The sequence below is a fragment of the Anas platyrhynchos genome, chromosome 1, assembly GCF_047663525.1.
Source record: "Anas platyrhynchos isolate ZD024472 breed Pekin duck chromosome 1, IASCAAS_PekinDuck_T2T, whole genome shotgun sequence".
NCBI classification, from domain to species: domain Eukaryota; kingdom Metazoa; phylum Chordata; class Aves; order Anseriformes; family Anatidae; genus Anas; species Anas platyrhynchos.
Window position 1 is genome coordinate 96,137,632 of NC_092587.1, and position 23,999 is coordinate 96,161,630.

A 23,999-nucleotide genomic window follows, 5' to 3' on the forward strand; every position below is an offset into this window, starting at 1 on the left:
TGTTAACAGCAAGTACCTGTGACCTTCTAAGTATGTTTAGTGACTCTAAATGTCATTGGGAATTTTCAAGTTATTAGGCATATTGTAAAGTCTACTTTGCTGGATTTTGGGACATATGTTTTAGTACAGTCAGTTACCTTGAATTCACATGAGCTTACTTTGCAGAAATAATAGGATTTTCCCAAAGGTCATTGACACTGTACACATGGCAGAGGAAGTAACAGAAAGGCATGCACTAAACAAGTTCATAAAAGACATATTATGCAAACAGTCATCAATAAGACATATGTATAGTTACAGGTTCTGCAGCAGCAAAATATCTGGCACCATTAACATCACAAGAATTTATTTTCTGGACGTTGTGTTTTGGTCTTAATAAAACTCAGCTCTAGTTAGTGATAAAACACTTACAGAACAGGGTGGGTTTTTGTAGAGCACAAGAAATAGTTTTCCACATATAAACTCGACAGGTCTGGAGTATTTTTTCACATACCATCTTGTAAATTGCTGTTCTTATTATTTTGGGAAATTAGTTCACTTTTTAGACCATGCTAAGTCGTGTTTTTAGTGGCAGCAGCTGTCAGTTAGACATTTGCTTCTTACATGTGTGATTCTGTGATTGCTTGCATAACACAGTAACAAATGATACACCTGTCCCCACCCAACAGGATGAAATGGTAGAAGACAGTTCAGCATTGTTCAGTGCCTCCTTGCCTCATGAACACACCTTCAGTCAGATGAGCCGTGGGGCTGACTGCTTCTACCAAGGGTCCCCTGTGCAACCCCTCGATCACAGAAATAAAAGCACGAGAAACCTGCACAGGTAGCAAAGTGTCCAAGCTCATGCAAAGAGAAGTGTAAAGCTGATGCCTGTCACCTAAATAAGCCCCATCTGATTTTCAGACTGCAGCTGTTCATATGTATCCACCGGGGCAGTGCAAGCCAGAGACACTCAACACCTTTGCAGATCAGGCATCCTCTATTCATATTCCCAAGCAGGGATTTGGAAGCTGAACTTTAGGCAACTGAGTTTGAAAATGTCTCTCATACATTTTTTAATACTGTACACGGTATAACGTAGAGGCTTGAAATGTTATTAGCTTTGAGAAATGTTCTTGTTTAAGTAAATAACCATTTTATTATTGTGGTAAGTCACTTCAGACCTGTGTTGGTGCTGATTAATGCACTTCTTAGATGTGTGGCAGGCACCAGAGGTATCCATTAATTAGGGCTGCCGCACAGTCTGTCATGTCTTATTGCTTAATTAATAAACATTAGCTAAGATATTGAACTTTCCAAGGAAACTAGTGTACTGATGAACAGATTGTGCTAAGAGCCTGGCTTGCTAATGTTCGTGTGAGGAAAGGAAGATTTATTTTCCATGCATTTGGTTTGTAGAACAGCTGTGAGTGAAGTCTACTGGGACACCTGTTAGAGGCCATTGTATAAATTATTGCATGGTGCAGAACTACAGTATTCCAAAAGAAAAAGAATATTTAATGTATTGTAATCAATAGGCAAGAAAACTACTGTAGCAAACAGAACAAAAGTCCTTTCGCTGATGACAGTTTCCTGTACCAGTAATAATAACTTACCCTAAAACATTTCTTTGAATCCAGAGATATCAAAACACTTGGCAGGCACCTGGGATTGGCTCTGTACCATGAGGTGTGAGCAGCTGCCTCTCTCTCCTGGTAGATTTTTCAGATGTCAGCAGGACACAGGGACAACATCCCTCTGGGCTTTGTTCTGCCTCTGTCTCATTAAAAAACCTGTCAGTTAGCTTTCAAAAGCAAAGTCTATATTACTGTTAATAATGAAACTATCAGAAAGATTACAGCTTTATTTTCAGATACTGTTTTTTGCCAATTTGAAATTATTTTTAAACTAAAGAATATATAAATTGTATGTAGTAGTCCATAACCATTTTCAGATATTTTTGTATAATTAATATTTAATATGAACTTAGTCTTCAACCTTTACAACAGCTTCTAACATCAGACAAAAATGATAAAATATATTGAATAAACTCCAGGGATTGATATCATCTGTGTACAAAAATATATAAAAAGAATGTTCCCCTTGATAAACATAAAAGCCTACGCATTTAAGAGCACAGAAATAATTAGTTAACTTTAAAAATACTCCCTTTCCCTTATCTTTTATATTCTCACTTGACAGAAAGATTTACTTGTAAAAACACACCCTGCCCATTTTATTCACCTTAACGCTGACCCACAAGACCTACTAGTGAGTTTTAAATATCCTCGTCACTGAAAAGAAACCTAAAGCTTTTTTTCTCAGTGTTTGATTGCAGTATGGAGTATTTGAATGTTTTACTGCTTTTCACATCCATCAAGCATTCATCACAAAACCAGAACGAGAGAGCAGTAATCAGCCTTTTTGTTAGCAGACTTAGGGCTCGGTATGTACTGAAACTAAGCTCATGTTCATATTCTTTCAGGCTGAACTTGATGGGACATAGATTTGCTAATGTGCAAAGACGTACGCTGATTGCTAGCGCTTTTGCTGTATCCTTCTTGTAGATACAGACACTTAGCCCCTTTCGTGATTAATGTGGTGCTGCTTCAACCTTCAAGCTGTTGAGGAAAAAAGCATTTAAAATATATTAAAATGTATAATCTTTTCATACTAAATAATTTATATATTACCCAGAAAAATGTAATGCTTCTCATTCTCTTAGTTGTTTGAATATCTAGTTCCTCTGTTCAGAAATAGGTGATATGCAGGTAGAAAAGTGAGTAGAGAAGAATACTGAATTTAAAAGATACGGTTCTTCCTTTGACACCCAAATCCCACTGCAGTATTCACCACCTCTCATCACATCTACTCTACTTCCTCAACTCTAAAAATAATGCCTGCCTCACAGGGATACTAATGAGCAATATTTGCAGTTTATTTTTAAAACATTCTTGTATCAATGAGAAATTATAATTATCCCAGTAACAGCTGGCATTTCCCTTTGTACTGAAATGTTCCTTTTGAACAAGAGAGGAAAGAAAATGGGCTATAACTTCTTTTTCAAAGACATCATGAAATAGAGTGTGTCAGAGAAAATATAATGTCTGCAAAATTGTGGCTGCATTTGCTTTTTTCCTGAATAATTTATTTCAGAAAAACCTCTTCAGCTCTCTATTGTTGTGTCAAGCAAATGCTATATGTCCAATAAAAGAAGAGAAGCTTTTCCTCTCCCTTAAAAACAGAAAACATTTCAGAAATTCATCATTTGCAATGGGTAGAGTTAAATGTAAAGACTATGATATCTGCATTTCTGGGCTGTGGAAGATTGCAGCTTCAATGACAAGTAACACCTCAGCTATACCCTGTAGTATAATAAGCACCTAGGTTTTATGAAGCCACGTCTGACAGACTGCTCGAGATACTAGATTATTGGCAGTTTTGTGAATAACATTTCGTGCATGGGGGATTGAATTTCACCCACCCCGAGTCTGTAACAGGAGCGTCTGAGAGCATATTCCATGGTAAGGAGGCAAGGGCTTGGATGGTAGCCTGATGGTATTTTTTTCTGGGAGCAGCCCTTTTGGCAACCCAGACTTTGGAGTGTTGAAGTAAATCCCAGGGAGATAAGTATCCAGGAAGGCAGGTGGAAGTGTTACCATACTGACCTATAATTTACCGGTAGATGTCACGGCCATATGTGCGTGGCTAGCCCCATCTGTATGCATGCGACCTGTCGGTACTCACAGGTGCATAAAACTCAGAGATCTCCGTGGCAAATTATACTGCCTTTTGGGTGGCCTGTCTTCCTCAGTGCTGCCACTGATGGCTTTGAAACTTACTCATAGAAATCCAATTCCCCGTGGTGTTGAAACACATTTTTCATGCATATGTGTTTCTGCCAGGGTGCAAGGGGGCTGTATACTGTAGGATCAAGTCACCTCATTTTAGAAAACCCAGGCACCCCGCTGTGTACAGTAACAAGATTCTTGTTCCGTTCCCTGCCATGCCATAAAGGGGAGCTGAGGTCCTAATGTGGCTTCATTACTGTTATTTATTTGCATAATGCTTGCAGCATAAGCATTAGGCATTGCTAAACAGAGCCAACAACATTAATTCAGAATTAAAAAAAAAAAAAAAAAAAAAAAAAGGAGGATATATTCCAGGATAATGAGACTGAATATATTGAAGCTACAGCTAGTGCTATAAAACATTGATTTGTTGTAAATAGCTTAATGTACCCCCTTCCAGCTGCATTAATATGTCTGCAGCATGTACATACATCTGCGTGAAAATGATAAATGTCTCCTTAAAGCAGAGTGGGTATAAATGCAGTAGGTATGTTTCTCCTAAGTGTGCTGTATTATTATAAATATTGTGTACAGTCAGGTGTACTTTAAAGAACATTTAGCATTACTTGGATTTTTCTGTGGAAGGATTATATGTGTGTGGTAGGGTTGCTTTTTTCCTAGCTTTGTTTTTGATCAACTGTATATTATCTTTCCATTCTTTTACATACAAGAAAGCACAATTCTGTCATTTCTGTCAACATCCCCACTGCTACCATCATTCATTGCAGAATCTAGTGAGCTTTCCTCTTGGTTTTCAAACTTACGTAGAAAATCCTGCCAAATTTTCATGGACCTTAGCTAGTTTTGCTACTTCTATCATGCTGTTAAGATCATTTCAGACAATACTATTTATTATCAGTGTTACCAAAAATAAGCTTCCGATCAAATGTAATTTTTCATGCATGTCCTTTATCTATAACATCAAATCAGTTTCTTTCTAAATCCAATGTTTTCCCACATCTACTGAATCTGAAAGTTTTACATACTTTAGGGTATACAATATAAACCAAAATTTTATATTATTTTTATTTTATCTTGTTTTGTTTTATTTTATTTATTGTAAACAGCTTAGATGTTCGGGTTTTTTGAGAAAGGCTGTGCAAAATAATGTTGTGCTTTGCTGTAACTCTGTGTGAGACGTTGACTGAATTAGTTGTACTCTAAGATCAGTAGAAGCATATGATCAGCAAGCAAATTTGTGGGATGCTCCAATGTGCATTTGTAGTGCAACATGTTGTCAGGATGCAAATATTAGAGCATCCCAGTATGCAAAGGCAATTTGAGGTTAGTTTTACGGCCCTATGACTCCATTCAGTATAACATCAACCATCAGGTGGAAGAAAAAGACAAGTGATGTTTACTAGTTCTTTCCCCCTCATTTCTTGGATGTTCAGAGTCTAAAAAAGAGCCCACTCGTATCCCAAAAAAATATTTCACATGCATCATGGGATGTACTTTTGTGACTGATGCTCTGTTTGAGCCCACCTACAGAGAGCATCAGTCACACTCCTGCTAGCTTTGATTTTCTGAGTGAAGCTCCATCAATTCATAAAGCAAGGGTGGCTGTACCCTTAAGTGTTATCACTGGTTTCTAATTTTCAATTTTATGGTCTCTTCAGCATTTAACTGTAATGCCCTGTAATCATATACATTGTATTTCTTCAGGTTATCCTGTCCATTGAAGAAGGTTACAGGCTTCCAGCTCCCATGGGCTGCCCAGCTTCTCTTCACCAACTAATGCTTCACTGCTGGCAAAAGGAGAGGAACCACCGTCCAAAATTTAGTGATATCGTCAGCTTCCTAGACAAACTGATTCGCAATCCAAGCACACTTCACACCCTAGTGGAGGATGTACTTGTGTAAGAACCTTTTCAGCACTTTCCCCTTGAATATGCCATGGTGGCCATCATTAGATGTTTTAGAGTATGAGGTAGGAGTGGGAGAGAGTGGCAAAGTTCTGAATTGACAGTGTTATGAGGGTTTCAAATAATTTTGAGCCCCTTCTGAGGTTTGTTTCATTCTTGATGCACTGTTGCAAAAGGACTTTTTTCCCAAGCCATGAAAATCACATTGGGCAATTTTCTTTCTTTTATTTTTATGAGCTCTGTTCACTTTCTATCTTTAATCTTTGGGAGTTTTTGTTCATTTTTTTGGTGCTTTTCCTAAGTGTTTTTCTCGTTGTAGGTTTGTTTGTTGTTTGTTTTTTGTTTTTTTCCTTCTCCATTTAGTACCCTCTGCCTCCATCTGACAGTGCTCGAGCAGTTTCTGAAGTGCCTTGGAGTAACTTCTTGCAGAAACTTACCTGCAGAAGAATGGCACTGGTGACCAAACAGAGATTAGACTGTTACCATTGCACAGCAAATTTATGATAGTGTTGTCCAGAGCTTTTTCTGGTAATCATTACACAAACGAATGCAACCACAGGAGAGGAAAGGCCATAGTTGAACACTTTTCAACTTTTGCAAGTTTAGTAATCTAATCTGTGCCTGGGTAGCAGCTGAAATGAGTGAACTTACAGGCAGCCTCACTGACCTCAGTATTTGAAATACACCTTAAGATAAATGTCTTTTCTCAGAGATCCCCATGGCTTATAAGGGATTCTCAGTGCCCAGGTAAGTCTTGCTAAGACCTTCAGTGGCATAAAAGATTCGTGATAGTATTTGGAGAAGGGATGAGAGATATGGAAAAGACTGAGGTTGGTATCGTGCTATGAAGGGAGTGGTTTCTAGGAATACCTAGTAGGCAACAGCCATTCTACCTACCACAGACTAGAGTGGCTTGTGGAATTTAATGTCCATGCACAAGATTTAGTGGCCTGTTGCTTTACATATATGTGTGTGTGCATGTAAATATATGCATATCGCTTGATACTTGTACATGGGTCACTTCATTTAGCATCAGAGTGATGCATTTCTTATTTTTTTTAAACGTTACGTAAGATTCTCACATTTTAAGACTTGGGCAGTTGATCTTTTATTGTGCTCACCTGTTTGGGAAAGTTTGTTCCATTAATTTGGAAGTGCTTGATGCAGTTAATCTGAATACTTTCTGTGTTACTATTAATTTAAAAGATCAGCAGTTATGCTGTAGGAATTGTAAAATTATAGAATAAATCAGATTGGAAGGGACCTCTGTAGGTCTGTAATCTAGCCTTGTACCTGACAGGGTTCTCCAGATTTTCTCTCTGCATAATTCTGATGATATGAATGAAAATCCATGCATTTAATGTATTCAGATGTGTGGTTGAAACTCCACATTAAGGTACTAGGGTGTGCTGCCTCCTACGTTATATGTAAGTTATATTCCATCACTCAATGTTAGTTGGCTTTAGCTGAAAAAAAAAATATATATATAGAGAGAGAGAGAGACAGAGAGAGAGAGAATAAAGTATATCTTCCTTCTAAAGGCTACTATAAACCTTTTATACATAGCTGTATGTTTTTTTGCATTCTGTTGCTACAGTTTCTCCACACAAAACGTACAAGGTCTGTGGAAGTTTTGAGCCCTCACCAGCATGGTGCACAGTGAACTATGGGACATACACGTCCCCTGATTGTTTTTTTTTTTCCATCTTTCCATTTCAGTTGCAACAGGGAAAAGAAGCAAAACAGAAACTCAACTAAATTAGCTCCTTCATTTTTATTTGCTACGCTATATAGTTCTGTGTAAAAGCAAAGATATAAAATGTTCTTGCTTTTTTAGGTTTAGTTTTGTAGCTGCTACAGTGTTCACATTGCATAATGGTATAGCAATAAGGAGCCATTAGTATAACTTTACAGAAAAATGTAAAAATCATCTTGCTGTATGTTAATATTATTAAATTGCATCTCACATTAAATTTTGTTTTCTCCCTACTTCAGCTACTGTATTTACAAACAATTACCATCCTGAACATGTAAGAATTGCAAACAAACACTGTAGTAACAATAAGAACAGTGGCATAGGTGTGTTCCTTTTTGTTACTAAGTTGCAGTGCTTTCCAAAAAATGTGTTGTTTAAGAAGCGCACACTAACATGATTTGTAAGCTTTAGACAAAGGGTTAAAGAAAACCTCAGTTAAGAACTGACCTTTACATCTCAGGGTTCCCATTCATTCTTTCTGCCTTTTATTAAAAATAATGTCTACCTGAGTAAACCAAGCATCATATTTTATATTGGTTTGGTGACCTTTGCATTTTGTTTCTACAGAATGCCAGATTCACCTGGTGAAGTTCCAGAATATCCTTTGTTTGTTTCAGTTAGCGATTGGCTGGACTCCATAAAAATGGGTCAGTATAAAAATAACTTCATGGCAGCAGGTTTCACAACTTTGGATATGGTTTCAAGAATGAGCATTGAGTAAGTATGTAATCTACTGTTCCTGTAGTGACTAATCTGAATTTGTCTGGCTGCTGCAGTGACATAATTATTGTGATGTGTGGAATACTGCTTTCGTTTCCTTTCATACCTAACCTATTAAAAGACAAATAAAGATAAATACAGCTTTTACCAAAACAATGAAAGATAAAGGTATGATTAGATAATGGGAGGTTCATTCTCTGACCATGCCACACACTAGCAAAGCTTAGGCAATGAGCATCCTTAAATGTTTCCTGGGTAATCAGTTTTGATGTAGACCACTGGAATCAGTGGCAAAATGTTTTCTTACTTGGCTGTGAACATCGTCAAGCCCAAGTGATTCTTCACATGGAATTTGTTCCATACTTTCTGCCTTTTTCAGCCACTTTCAATTTCATTACGTTTTGTAAGTGAAAACACGGATTTGGACAAACTATGGATTAATATGGAAGTATAATGATATTGCTATGAGAGCTGTGTTGCTCTCCATTCCCTTTGCATTCATTCCTGATCTTTTATGTGATGCTGGGACTTACCTGTGTTAACAATGGTAGTTGTAGTTGTCAGTTTAGATTCAGGAATTTTACACATGAAGTTAGAACTGGTTTTCTACCATGTGTATCACTTCATGTTCACCTACACAGAATTTCATCTACTGTTTTATGGCACAGTCAGTCTTAGAAGATCTTTCTAGAACCCTTCACAGCTGGCCCTTTCCCTGGCTACCTTGAATAATTCAGTCTCAGCAACTGACTTTTTCACCTCTTTGCTCACCTGTTTTTCCAGACCATTTACCAATTTGTCGAGCGGTAATGTTCATCATTATCCCAGCATAGGTCCCTGCAGATTTTCACTGATGACTCCATTGTAAAAACTGACAATTTGCTCTTAACCTCCTATCTTTTAACCAGTTATTTATTCATGGGAAGACTTTCTTATGACATAGCTCATTTTCTCTATAAACTTTTGATGAGGAACTTTCTCTAATTCCTTTTGGAAATCCAAGTAGAGTGTATCAAGTGGATCACCTTCATCCATATGCATGCTGACTCCTCCATAGGAAGCAATTAACTTTATAAAACAGGACTTTTCTTTGCAAAAGCCGTAGCGACTCTTCAAGTAAATCATTTATCCAGGCATCTACTAATTTTATTCCTTATTATAGTTTCTATTCTTCCCTTTAATGACTACAGGTTCACAAGTCTGCAGTTCCTCAGATCTCCTCTGGAAGCTTTTTATTTTGTCTGTCACCACTCTCCATGCCTCAGGCACGAAGAAATGTTTAAGCAAATGGAATGAGCTTATATCTCTCTCTCTCACATCCCTATCAGTATTTACACTATTTTATCCTTGAGATCCTTTAAAATTCTTGACTAAGTACAGTCTTGTTCTGAAGATGCTGCTTGTTTTTTTTCAGTTTGTCCCATAATGTTTCTGACAGTCACTTCTACTTCAGACAGGTACTCTGACAAGTCCCCCATAACTGGCTCTGTGAGTCAATCTCTTCCACGGTAATGTCAACACAAATAATAGTTTAGTGGCCAGTCTTCCAGTGCTCTTTTATACCCCAATTAAAATTAGACTCTATGGACATGCTGACTGGCTTCTTTTACTCCATGAGTTTACAGAAAGTTTTATTATGAACTTTATTTTAAAGTGCCTTTGGCTGGTTGTTCCTCAAGCTCTGTTTTGTCTGCCTTGCGGTGTTTTTACTGATAATCTGTTTAAGGTTATCGTCCTTTCTACTTTCCTCTTTCAGATAACACTTCAGATATATGAAGGATTCCTTCTTTCTTCAGATAACCTTTCTGACCCTTAGCCTGCTACCTTCTTTCTGAGTTTTATTAGGCCTTTCTTGATACATGCTATGCATTGTTCCCGCATTTCTAACCACCACCCCACCTGCAAAGGTTTATTCTCCTTGCTGCTTCTTTTAGGCTTCTACGATGCTCAATATTTTTGCATAGTCCCTGCTGATCTTAAGTGTTGTATATTATCCCCCATGTGGATGTTAAGGCTAAGTACATAATAGTTGCTGCTATCTAGTGGCTCTTCATCTGCAGGATAGAGCCAGGTATCTTGAACTGCAAATGTGAAACTCATAAGGGTCATGCCTCAACCCATGAGATCCTTTACTAGCTATAATTGTAAAACAATGTTTGAGAATATCTAAACATGCAATGTCAATGCCATGTCCAATTGTGGGGTTAGTACAATTGACAGGGCGTAACTGGAGCTTCCTGCCCTCACTACCTCTGTAATCTTTCTCAGTGTATTGCAGGTGGTGTTTAGATGACAGCCAAACTGGTGGCTTGTGCTGGATGCTAAGGGCTGGTGACTTCATTCCCGACAGTCAGGCTCTGCAGGTGTGCCACCTGCTCTGGGATGGAGGGTGGATGAGATGAAGGAAAACTGGGAGGGAAATTCTTAAATGGCACTTTTTTTTTTTTTTCCTTTTAATTTGGAATTGACAAATGCAGAAAACTTGAACATCTGCAGCATTCTTGTTTGTCCCCTGTTTGTCACTCAGGAAAGTAAAGTGTCCTTAAGCAGAGCAACTTGTCCTATGTTTATATTCTTTGGGGACAAGAGTTTTTATATACTTGCATCCAAGATGAAACTTTTTATCTTGCAGTGACATTAGAAGAATTGGAGTTGTACTCATTGGACACCAGAGACGAATAGTCAGCAGTTTACAGACTTTGCGGTTACACATGATGCACATACAGGAGAAAGGATTTCATGTATGAAAGTACTGGAATCAACTGTGTTTTGTGCCTCAGCATTTCTAAAATGGAAAATATTCTCATTCTTCCCTTCTGCTCTTCCCAACTTCAAGAACTGCAGTCTCCTGGTTAGACTCTAAAAGTACTTCTATGTTAATGCTTCCAAACTGGAATTTTTAATCACACTGCATAGTTCCTCCGTCAGTTATCTGCCAATAAAATCCTGGCCTACTGCAAGACTCTTGCTACACATTGATGAATAACTCAGCATGGATGTGTAACTTTGTATAACAGTATTTGGGAAACTTTCATGAACTCACTTGAAAGTAGTAATCTATTTGGCCTGGTGTGGCTTCTTTATCGATGTATTTAGAGTTTGCTGGTAGATCAAAACGTATTTGACTTCTTTCATGTTCTGTGACCATGTAACTTCCAATACCAAATGTGCAATCAAGAAGTTTCACATAAATATTTATTTATCTCTTATTTTATCTCTTAATTAAATCCAAATGTATGGGTCTTATCGTTATATTACTTTATAATAGTTTAAATGCTGGTAAGCCGGTGCCTCAAAACGCTAGTATTGTTTGCAGAAATGACTGATGATTTTATATAGCGAGTTTTCATTGTGTAGATAATTGGGAGGATTGTGAGAGAAATCTGCCTGAAATCTTCAGGTCCTTGATTCTGAATTACTTTAGCACTCGACACTTTTTATGCTTTAAATTTTAGATTAGGTTGGAAAATTTATTCATCTTTTGTATTCTTCACCACCCTAAACCTTTTTTAATACTCAGCATTTGCTTCTACTCTGTGGCAAATTGTCACCAGAAAACTGATTGTAATATTTCCATAACCACGTGTAAAGCATGTTTTTCAGCTATGTTGTGGCCACATAGACTTCAGAAAGTTTTCTGTTCCAAAAATGCAGGCCTCCACAACTTGAACTCAACATGGCAGTAGACCTTAGAGGGTCAGCCATCAGTGGGGCAATATGCCTTATCCCATAGGAGCAGATCAGCTGTAGCATCATCCAATAGAGGGCAGTGGTACAGCCACAGGCTAATGCTGGAAGTTACACTTTGTGGTATTTGATTATATTGTACGTAGGCAGAAAAGGAGACATAGGACAGCAGTGTAATAATATGTTGCCTTGAGTCTACTTCTAACTGCTTTTAGAAGTGAAAAGCGGACTCTGCTGAAATGGAGTTCTGGTTACCATGGGCCAGATCTTCATTTAGTACAAATACCTAAATGACATCGAAGATAATTACCTTTAGAACTCTTCAATAGCCATATTTACATGCAAGAAAATGGCTGCAAAGGCCTAACATAATATTTGTACCTCTCTAAGACTTACAGATTTCATGTTTTAATCAGACAATTAACACACTCGTGCTGGGCTACGTTTCCAAAATTTTGCATGGGATACGTGCTAGTAAGAGCCTGGGACATGAGCACATGTCTGCAAGCTGGAGAAGTCACACACAGATCTACATGCATGTCACATGTAAATGGAGTGCAGATGCTTTTGTTAATTTATACATGGTTTGGAGGACATTCTTAAGTTATGTGGCATTTCAATATACTTAAGCATTACAAATTTTCAGTTAAATTGTGCATTTGAGTAATTAGTAATAATATATATGTAAATCAAAATGAACTAACTACTTTATGCAATCATAATAATATTTACTGCTTAATTTACAGATTGTAAATCAAATTGTATTTCCTGACTCTTGAAAAGGCTGCTGATATATACCAGTAGCAAGAAGGAAAAGCAGAAAGCAACTCAAAAGATTATGCTTCCAACTGGTTCACGGAGTAGGACGTGCTAGGCCTGATTCACTGTTGTTACTTTGTTTTGGAATAACTTCCTTAATTTACATGGGATAACAATAGTGAACTGAGTAAATTTTCCTTTCTTCCATTAAAATAAAATAAAATAAATAGATTCAACTGAGGAACAAGTTTTCTAAAGATAAGGATTCACCAGTGTTCTACAATGCCAACTTGGTAAACATGTTTTAGAGAAGGGCACTACCAGTCTTATACTGGCCACAAAGGTAATTTTATCAGCATGAGTAGTCCCACTTAGGACTGTCTAGCATGTGTGTTTTGCAGGATCACAGGCCTTTAGTGGAGAAAAAAAAAATTGTTCTTATCTGTGACTGTCACTTGAAAAATTCTGCCCCAATTCTACATTTGAATTTTTGTGTTGTTGTTATGAAGGGTTCCCTTAAAGAAAATCATACTTACCTGAAACCTTTTAAAAAAACAGTAACATTACAGAGTAATCTAAAACTCGCTTTTCCTTTCATATTTTTTCCTTTCTTATTGTTTTCCATTTTACTTGTCATTGCTTTCATGGCCAACAACGTGACATCTATGGAAGGAGCCTCTCTCACATGTAAACGTATTACTGAGGAGGTATGATTCTGTTATTTGTCAATGGGGTTTCAAAATTACTCATAACTAATGCAGACCATATGCATGCACTTTTAAATTCTCCTTTGCACATTTATTCATTCCTGGTTGTGTGTATGCAAAGCAGTATGCTGCATGCACGCAACCTGGATATATTTCATGGAAATTAATTTCCAAACTTATCACACTACTGAAAATATATTTTCAATAGAAAAAAAAATATAATAACAATATAAAAGCATTTATTAATCAGATATATTTTTTATATAAACAAGAGTTTGGGTAACCAGAAAGGAAAGAAGGGATTCTTTTGGTGAGGAGACTTATTACAAACATTGTACATCCAGGATTTTGTGGGTTCATATGGCTTTTGTTTCTGTTGTTGTGGAGGTGCAATATGACATTTTTATAGTAGTTACTTTGATCAGATTTACATTTGCTCCATTTTGGAAATATTTTATTCGCTCTTTTTATGCTTTCAAGCCTACTCTTCCGTGTTATTCAGCACAAAGAGAAGTGCTACTATTATGTCTAAGTGTCTTTTTGTTCATTTAAAAACAAAGGCAAACGAAAAAATCCAAGAAAAAAAAAACAGGTGGTGTTTCTCAAATGCGAGCCCAATCCTGTGTAAGCCACAAATGTATATGTGAAATTCAAGTTACTTTTTTTTTTTTTTTTGAAGGGGATACTTTCTTCAGGTGAATATTACTCTATTTAGTTATCCTGCATATTGCAGTGTGCAGTTACAGTTTAAACTTAACAAATTCAAGCAAGTCTAGTATGCTGGTTTTGAAAATCTGGCCAACGTTGCATAGTGCTTCATGAGTAAAAGTACTTGTTGAAGTTTCACAAAATAAAATGTGCATGATGTGCAAGCCCAAAAAAATTTAAAAAGGGAATGGGGGGGTGCCAAATGTGGACATAAGGAAATAGTTCCAAGTTAGTTATTTCTAATTATAAAATAATATCCATGTGTAGGTTTTTCTCACAGATCTGATATTTATCAAGAACAAACTCCATCTATTTGTACTGTTACCACTACCTGTGTACCACTTAAGCCTACAAAAGATAGCTTAAGTGAGGGCCTTGACTGCTGAACAGGAGAACTGGATTAGCGTCTCTTGGTCAATGAGGGCACGGCCCCAGCTGTCCATCACATGCCAGCCACAGTGCTTCCAAATTTGACTGACAAGAAACTTGAATGTTCATGTAGCCTAGAGGGGCAGTCATCTAACATGGAAACCATGCCAGTCATCCTTACTCAGGCCATCTTCATGTGTCAGTCAGAGCCCTGGGACCTGTTGAGGGGAATTGTTACCACCTAATTTTGGAGGTCTGCATTTGAGCTACTCATCTGAGGTTCCATTTTAATGAAGAGAGATGGGCCTTGTAGTATTCACATACTGAAAATGTCATCTGACAAACGTAGTTATTTACTTTTGGGTGAGGTGAATTGTGCCAGAGAAGCATCTGAGACCAGAATGACTAGCTCATATACAGGCATCTGTGTTTAGTCAGATGAATCTCATGCATTGACTGTATTTAGTCCTTGTGCTGAACCTTTGAAAAAGAGAGGACCTCATCTGTAATGCTGGTGTTAAAATTAAACAAATAACAGCAGATTTAGTAGACTTTGCCCATGAGCTGTTTGCATACTCTTTGGAATTACTGAGAAGCAATGGGACTCTATGGGAGAGAATTGAGCCATGTAATTTAAATTTTTCTTAAACCTAAGTAACCTTTTTGTTTCCCATGAATATAAATTCAGTACCTGTCTAATAAAAGCTTAGGTGCATGCTGTGGTTTAATACATCAGGATCAGGCAATCCTGTAACTGCAAAAGGGACGGTAAACAATGAATTCAAATAACTTAATTGCTCTTGACAAAGCATTCTGCATCTGAAGTTGTATTAAGTATTAGCTAGTTTATTCTGATATGGGACTCATAGACAATAGTACTTTGTTTTTTGTAATTTAAGACTGACTATCCATTTTCCATTTTTATCGATATGATAAACCTAAGCATGGGCTCGATTAAATTCATTTTCAATGCAGATTGATGCATGGCCCAAATGTGTGTCATAAGTAATGTACAGATGCCCTTTATTCAGATGCAGCAGATTTACTATGTGGAACAGCTGGGACTGTGGAGGTGCCTAATAAGAGTGTATTTACCACAGCAATTTTGATGTTAGAACAACCCCATGGGACTGTGTCAAACACCAAGGTAAAGCAGCATAGAATGTACTTTAACTTGTAGTTAAGGCCAGTCACTGAATTTGAGCTGGCCCCACTGCAAATTTAAGCCTGTATTTAGGTATTGCAACTCAGCGGATGAAGTGATTCTGCAGGGAACATCCAGGCAGCCGAGAATTTCTCTTTATGAACACGGGATACCTGTAACTACTCCTTCATGGGCTGTCTGTCTCAGCATATGTTCTGCATGTAAGGGGAAGGAGGGCTCACTTCTAATTCAGTCCAACACATCTCTTAGAGTAACAAAAGCCAGAATAACCGTAAAAAGGCTTTAGTCTATTGCACCTTCTAGGAAAAGTATTAAAATAGAGATACTTCATTTATCATAGCATTTGCCCATGGTTGAAGAGCACTGTGTTCTGTTAAACTGTTTTCTTCAAGAATACCCTTGCTCACCAACTGTAATTGATCTTTCCTGAATAAATGGCAAAGATAATCTATTTTTCTTCCTTTGTTAACAGTACTATTGTAATATTTTGAGAGTAAGAGAAAGATCTGTTAGGCTGAGCTAACACAGTATGACAGTGATCTTGAAATCTCCTGGAGAGACAAATGAATCAGCACTGAAAAGGAAAAAAGGAAAAAGCCTAGAACATGGCGAAAAAGAACTGTCCATATTGTGCCAAGGAACTCTAAAAAAAAAAAAAAAAAAAACTTGCACAAGACAGTTGCATGTATTCAGAGTTCACAAATATCTTCTGCCATCATATACCATATTTAGTAGCACACGCTGCTCATCCATGAGTGCTATGGTTGTATATAGATTCTCAGATTATGGACTAGCGTATGTTGAGCACGTAATGGATATAAAAAATGTGTGGATATGTACATAAAGAATTGTAAATATGTATATCATAATGTCTGAGATTTTTCAAGCATATACAACTTAATTACATAGCTCCCAATAATGATAATGGAGTTGACCTGCTCCATTGGCTTTTAAAATTTTAAGCAGCGTGCACTCTATTTGCCTAGTACCTCCCAAACTTCCTTGGCTTGTTTTCTGGAAATGGACAGCCTCTCTTTTCCTCCATAGGAATAAAGAAAAAAAAAATCTTTTCTCAAACTAGTTTACAGAAAACTGTCTGGTCACCTGATGCTGACCCTTCTGCCACTACCACATTGAATCTTTTTCTACTGATTTTTTTCCATGCAACTAATTACTGCAGAAATTATCAACAGTCATAAAGGGGAAAAGAGGTGTCCATCAGCTGACATCCTTAGTAAGATGTTGTCCATGCTATAAAAAAGTTGAGTCCCTCTGCTGAAGTCACCAAAGAGTTTAAACAGTATTTAAGTGATTTTCTTTTAAGTAGCCATTTTTAGACTCTACTGAGGTTAAAATGAAGGAAATCTTAAAAGGAATATGAGTAATAATATGCCAATGTATACTATAAAAAGATGTGTTGAACTTTAGAAAGGAACAGAAAATTCTTAATGAAAGAACATGAGGCTAAAAAATGAGTAGATTAAAAAAAAATTCCACCTTTTATATGTGAAATAACACCAGTTCACATTCACATAGTGAAATCTATTTGTATGTTTCTTTGAATATTCCATATCAGTATCTCTTACCTTTCTTTGCTGCAGTAATTTCCCACGTACATCTCTCTTCCAGAAAGTTTTAGCATATTATCTGATTTTTCATATCTTTGCAATTAAACTGAAATAAAAAATGCAAATTTATGACATTGAAGATATGGAAAATACATTAATGAGTTCAGTCTCAAAATCATTTCAAGCTTTCACAGTTGTTCTGCTTTGTCCATGTCTAAATTTTTTGCCAATGTCTAAGCGTCTTAGTACTTGAGTAGTTAGTAACTATATGTGTGTCCCAGAAATAATGTATGTACCGTGCCATATTCAGAAACTCATGAATCTGTAAACATTTCAGTGCTTGTGCAGCTTAATTCATATAGGAAGGCTGATTAGGAATTGGACTATTTACATGAAGAGTTAGGCACAAAGTGCTTGCAAATCCAAACCCCTATAAAATATTTGTAAGGCAGCATGAAATAACGTGATTTTGTCCTTTAACTTCAGGAACACATACGGTTTACTTGGGAGTCCAGCATATTTGTTGATATTATCAGAGGACCTACTGCTTCATACAAGTTTTGGGGAATGTTCATCTCTAACATGCATATCAGCAAGTTGATTACAAATTTGTTAATAAAATATTTTATACCGATATTTCTCATTATTGACAATTCAGTGAAGAACTGCTAAGCAGCATGTATGTTGAGCAGTAGATAAGCCAAAACCCTGTGACTGATAACTCACAAATCACAAAGAAATCTAGCTGTCTGTATTATGAACTGTGTGCTGCCTGGGGCCTCAGTTGTTTAGAAAGTTGTTTAGAAAGTAACCTCGAATCTAGGACCTGGATAATCAAATTGGGGGGAAATCTGCATTGTAATGTAACTATTTACTTCTGGTTGTAAATTATGAAAAAGTGCCCACTGAGTCTGTATAGGGAGCATTTTCATAGTATCATCACAGCATAACGTTCTGATGGTTCTCTACAGCAGTGATTAGAAAAAATCTCTTTGCTGGTTTTCCAGGGTCCAGCTTATGAAAATAAATAAATAAATAAATAAATAAATAAGGTACAATTGTCATAATTTAAATTAGAACTTCCAGTAAACAACAATTTTCTTTTCTACACACATAACTGAAGGACTAATTTTTCTTCAGAGGACTGATATCTAATTAATAATTGCTTACACACCAAATTTTCAGTTTTCTCTTTTGTAGACTGAACTCCACTTGACAATGACTGAGGCAAAAAGGAAAAGCTAAACAAGTGTTTTTAGCAATCTGAATGCTTTGATTTGTATTACTTACTATTTCTTTATGTACAATAGGATTAGCTGGAAAAAAAAAAAAAAAAGACAAAAAATAGAATCATAGAATCATAGAATCATAGAATATCCTGAGTTGGAAGGGACCCTTAAGGATCATCAAGTCCAACTCTTAACACCGCACAGGTCTACCCAAAACTTCAGACCATGTGACTAAGTGCACAGTCCAATCTCTTCTTAAATTCAGTCAGGCTCGGTGCAGTGACCACTTCCCTGGGGAGCCTGTTCCAGTGTGCAACCACTCTCTCTGTGAAGAACTTCCTCCTGATGTCAAGCCTAAACTTCCCCTGCCTCAGCTTAACCCCGTTCCCGCGGGTCCTGTCGCGGGTGTTAATGGAGAAAAGGTCTCCTGCCTCTCGACACCCCCTTACGAGGGGTGTCGAGAGGCATACACTTAATGTTTCAAATCTATAGATTATTTGAGTTACTAAATGCAACTACACAATTACATTTTTGTCTTGGGAAGGTTCTACTCTAAAACACCAGGTGTTTCACATTCTGATGAAGGATTTTAATAAACTTCCTTATTGAGTAACTCCAGGGACAATGGTGTAATTGTGTGAGGAGTTAAATGTTTCAGTGTCAATAGGCACTGTCTTGCTGCGACCAAAATTCATCACTTTGTTACTGACTCCAGTGGCATTAGGATGAAGCCCTATCTTACACATACAGTACGTAGGATTCAGCTCTCCTAATAAATACTTCCTTCCTGCATCCCACTACTATCACAGTTGATTTGTTGTTAGAGAACCAACATTTATTAGGACACATGTTGTCTTGTCATTCAAATCCATTGCTAAACTTTTTGCTAGTTTTAATTTCTTTGTTGTGAGCTTTGAGTTGAGATGTAGCTTGGTCATTCGGGGCATAATCCAAAATCAGTTAAATCCATAAGAAGATATCAACAAACTGAAATAGCTTTTGGATCAAGGGTTTCTAAAGATTTGCATGGAATGGATGGCCTGCTTTAATAGGGGGAAAGAGGGTGAACTGACCTTAAAAGACAATGCTGCTGCCTCAAGGATGTGGTGAAATAGATTATGGTTACCTTCAAAGTGGCACATGCAAGGTAAAAAAAGTGTTTGCTACACTGTTGTTTTACCTGGAATGGGTTACCAACACTGAGTTTGGAATAAGTATTTAAAACGATCTACACATCTAACAGAAATACTGCAGTACATAATATAAATGTTTTGTGTTTTGTTTTTTTCTTTAGAAAATCCCCCAAACTCCTGGATTGAAATTCAGGATAAAGCTACCCTCCCTATCAAACAGAACTTACAGAGAATACAACCTTTATTTGTAGGATTTGTCTCTTTCTTCCTAAAAACACATTATACAATATGACCTCCTCTTCATAATAGCAGTTCTAGCTGATTATTTTCCTCTTTGAATAAGCTCTGTTTCATACTTCTAGTGCATTGCAGTGTAAGGTTTGAGATTTGCCAGTTAATGAAAGGCACAGTAGCAAATTAAATAAATAATGTCCTCCTAGTGGTTCTGTTTACTGGACTCTTGCGTTAATTCCATATTTCAAGAAAAAACTCCTACTCTAAAATTCCTAACACGTGGCACACAAACATTTTTAAACTTTTGGCCATGATTCTGTATCAGCCAGAAGAAGAAACAGTTTGGCTTGAATTGGCAGTATATCATTTTTAATACCATTTCTTTTGCAGCAATTTCTTCCAACATTTCTTCACAAGGTAGAGGGCTATTTCAGGTAAGGGTGGGAAAAGTTGTTTCTTTGTTAACTCTGGTGAAGGAACTGGATTTAGTCAGAACTTCAGTATATGTTGCTCTTACCTGGAGCCTTGGGTCCAATGTCAAAATTCCCGTATGGTATCAGTCTTGTCACACATGGTGCTGCCACGATTGAAAACCCAGAGGCTAACAAAGGGGGCTCACTCTTGTTTGGTATGTGCGGTACAGCTCCTGTTGACTTCAGTAATGACAGCAGATACTCTGCACTCCCCAGGATCACATCTGCAGTTTACCAAGGAAAAAAAGGCTTAAAAAGATCATGTGGAACCGTATTTACTGAATTGCAGTGGTTTATTTTCTAGCAAAGCAACCTTCATTGATCAAGTTGGAGTTAATTGTTTTAATTTTCTCATCATTTAAAAAAAAAATCACTTGCCGGAAAAAAAAAAAATGTTTTATTACCTTTCAAATACTAGCTTTTTTTTTTTTTTTCTTTTGGAATATAATGTGGATGGTATGTTTTCTCAGGATAGCCTCTATTTCTGTGTGTTGGTTTTAAATGTATATGAATTAAAGAGGTTTTAATCTCTGTCTCTTCTGTGAAATTAGATTGTACACAACTAAATATGACTGCTCTTCATAGTCTGCTGTTCTAGCATAGCCATAAAATGTATCAATGTATGTGTATATATGAATAACTATTTGATGACAGACACTTTAGATTATATATCTAAACAGCCATGTCAAAACTTTAAAGGTAGATGGCTTCAAAAGTAACAGTATAATCATAATACTTGCAAACTATTTTACAGACAAACCGTGGCCTCAGCCCAGATCTCATATCCCTATCAATGCTCTGAAAATCACCTTTTCTTTGAAGACCCCAGATTGTTAACACTTGTTTTGCAGTTGCTTCTTTTCTTCTCACCAAGATATATTTGAATAATGACAACTACCTGTAACTAAATCTTCACCATTCATCTCACACAAAAGCAACCTTGGCACTGTTATATCTTCATTAGTCTGAACTTGCGTAGCACTGCACACAGCAAGATCTACTAATTCTGAGAGACTGAACATTTCATAGCTGGTATAGTTGTTTTCCCCCTGGGACTGCCTCACTGCTCAGAATGACTTTCTTCCTATAGTACAACTCCCAAATACACTCCAAGTGCATTTTTTTCTTTCTGTCTCTTAACCGGTTTAGAACAATATTGTAGGAATAGCCACAAAATAAAAAGCTTAATATACTGATCTGCAGTCCCAAGGGGAATTTCCATAAGTGAAGTTGTTATTTATTTACTGAAAAGTGGTGTTATCATTTTTAAAAATTCTATTCCTATGATAATATGATGTTCCATGTAAATTTTCACGTGCTGGCATGCCTACAAGTTAATAGTGTAATAGAATGCTCAGCTCTCAACATTAGGGTGTTTTTAAGGTGAATTGCATTACATACGCCATCTCTTTACAGAAAGAATATGGGGTTTGGCAAAGCTACCTGCTGAGCAACATAATAAGATTTTTGTACAAAGTACAAGTTACTGATTATTATTGTATTTTATTTTTCTATGATTTCCTAAGAGGCATTATCAGGTCTTACAGATGGGGTAAGCCTGTTTATTAAGATATTTATTAGCAAATAAAAGTTACAGTACTGGTGGTTATTTTTGAGTTAATGGTGTTTGTTTTGCCTTAGATTACTAATATAATGATACACAGAGAAGCCTGTCATACATGATCATGAAAAAAAAAAAAAAAAAAAAAAGGAAAAAAGGAGGAAAAACAAAAAACAAAAAACAACAGCTGCTTAACACAGGGTGGTGTACTAATAAAGATGGACCGGCAATATGTTCTAACACTTGAGATGCTTCAGGGTGTTGTGTTTTTGGTGTTTTGTTTTGTTTTGAGCAAAAGAATGCTTAATCACAGTGGCCTCCTCTGTGCTTACCACTGAGCATTTATGCTCTGGTAAACACCTTTTCAAAGGGCACATACAATTAATAACATTAGGAAAAAACTATACACATCAAAAGTTCCAAACAGCTCTCTCCCCTTTTAAGAAACACGAGCTATTTGAATTTTAATCAGATTTTAATTTACTATTAAGATTCTACAGTGCTGTTCATTCTCCTTACAGTGGTTCGCTCATCCATGCAACTCCTTGTCTAGTGTTTTTCAAAACTTGCTGACAAATGTTGTTTTATAACTGACTATATTATGTAAATAACACCAAGAGTGATTTTGAGAATCAGTCTTTTTTTTTGAGACTGATTCTCAAAGAAAAGTAGTGCCATATAAAATAATCAGAATACCTCAAAAAGTTTTAAATTACAGTTAGCCTTTCCCTTCGCAACATCATATGTGTGCAGTACAAGAGCCAACAGAAATGTGTAGATTAATAGAAAATAAATGTCAGAAGTCATGGTGAGAGTTTTCTCACTCGGGACCATCAGGTTTAACAGGAAGAATATAATGAAGAATTAATATTTATTTTTAGATCTGGCTACAGAAATACCTTTGCCATTCTTACCTCTTGGTTGCCTTTAGAACTAATTCTTACATATAGACTAATTTCAGTATAAAAAGTAGGAGATGAAACTTCTAACATAGACTTACCCCACAACCCAATTAACTATGAGAAAGTGCTTCAACTCGGGATTTCATTGTGACACATACACCTCTTGGATTTCCTTTAATGGCTCACGATGTTATGAAGGAATCTCATCTTTCAGTCAGAACCTTTCTGGGTTTAGGAGAATCATGAAATCATGATTGCAATTATCTCAAACCTTTAATAATAATGGAGGCAACAATGAGAACTAGAAAGCCAAATACTAGACAAAATGTTGGCAGTATTTTTAATCTTTGAAGTTTAATATGAAGCACATTATAACCAGAAAGATTTTTAGTAGCAAGAACTATCCACACTGCTATCAAAGAGCTATTTCTATCGCTGTCACTCCTCTTCCCAAGGCAGTAAAAAGCATCAGTGAAACTAGATTATGGTTTATTGCAATGAGAGATGGAGCTTTGTGAAAGAAAATTACTTCTTCAGGCCAAGGAGCAGTACAGATCCTCTTTTGGGAAGAACCATGCCATCCACCCCTCACTCATTGCTTACTTTCTGTTCAAAAGTGAAGCACAAATCCAAATAAATGTTTTATATCTGGAATTATAGAAACATCAGATTGTAGTGAGGGGAGAGAGTGACTGAGTTGTTTCAGCTAGCTGTCTTGCACTGACAATCTGTGAGAAATAAGGATGGGGTAGCACGGCGAGTATTCCCTGCATCATGTTCTGCTTGACCGCATAGGGTCTCATTCAGGTCTGCAGTGTAGGCTACCAGTCTGAACATGGGGAGTACAATATGACCCATCTTTTAAGTCCTACAAGTACCTCAACATAAGTGAGACAGCGAGGAAATCTCATGACAGTGCTCCAGTTAAAAACTTAATGAGGCTTTTTAACGGTGGCCTGAGGGATCGTGGTAACTGCAGCAGCACAAGAAATCACGGTACTCATTTTCACAGAACAGAAAATAAATAGGGCATTTAAGCGTAGGTATGTGGAAGGAAAGAGGGTGATTTACTTTAAACTTAATGCTGTTTGGATTTAAGTAGTTTTGACTGTGTACAGCAGACCAAGAAACAAGACACTGACTGGACTAAGCTGCACTGCAAAAAAAAAAAAAAAATGTATTTCTGTATGCTGTGTCCAGCCAAAACCACCTGCTGCCTTCTCAAAGCCCAGCTGTTGTAACTACTTAAAGGCGGGTTTGTGCCTTATTTCCCTACGTAGTCTACCAGCCACCCTCTGGAACAGGCGTTCCTGTGAGCACCCGGCCCCTCTGT

At 36.9% G+C, this 23,999-nt stretch overlaps 1 protein-coding gene and 1 long non-coding RNA gene across 13 annotated transcripts in view; one reads left to right on the forward strand and one right to left on the reverse strand.

The window, feature by feature from the left end:
• The window catches only part of EPHA6 (EPH receptor A6), a 520,880-nt gene extending 499,068 nt beyond the window's left edge, over window positions 1-21,812 (forward strand). For all 12 annotated transcript variants that reach the window (XM_038183870.2, XM_072025089.1, XM_072025075.1 and 9 more), the window contains 3 exons: window positions 5,496-5,689; window positions 8,019-8,168; window positions 10,804-21,812. In XM_038183870.2, coding sequence (XP_038039798.1) covers window positions 5,496-5,689; window positions 8,019-8,168; window positions 10,804-10,918 — 459 coding nt within the window. In that variant the 3' untranslated portion in view covers window positions 10,919-21,812. The remainder of the gene's footprint in view (window positions 1-5,495; window positions 5,690-8,018; window positions 8,169-10,803) is intronic.
• On the reverse strand, window positions 1,429-23,949 carry LOC139999012 (uncharacterized). The gene is made up of 4 exons (XR_011803972.1): window positions 22,765-23,949; window positions 20,248-20,427; window positions 17,153-17,240; window positions 1,429-1,755 (listed from the first exon to the last, which is right to left on the reverse strand). It is a non-coding gene; the product is annotated as an uncharacterized lncRNA (long non-coding RNA).
• Between the last annotated feature and the right edge of the window lie 50 nt (window positions 23,950-23,999).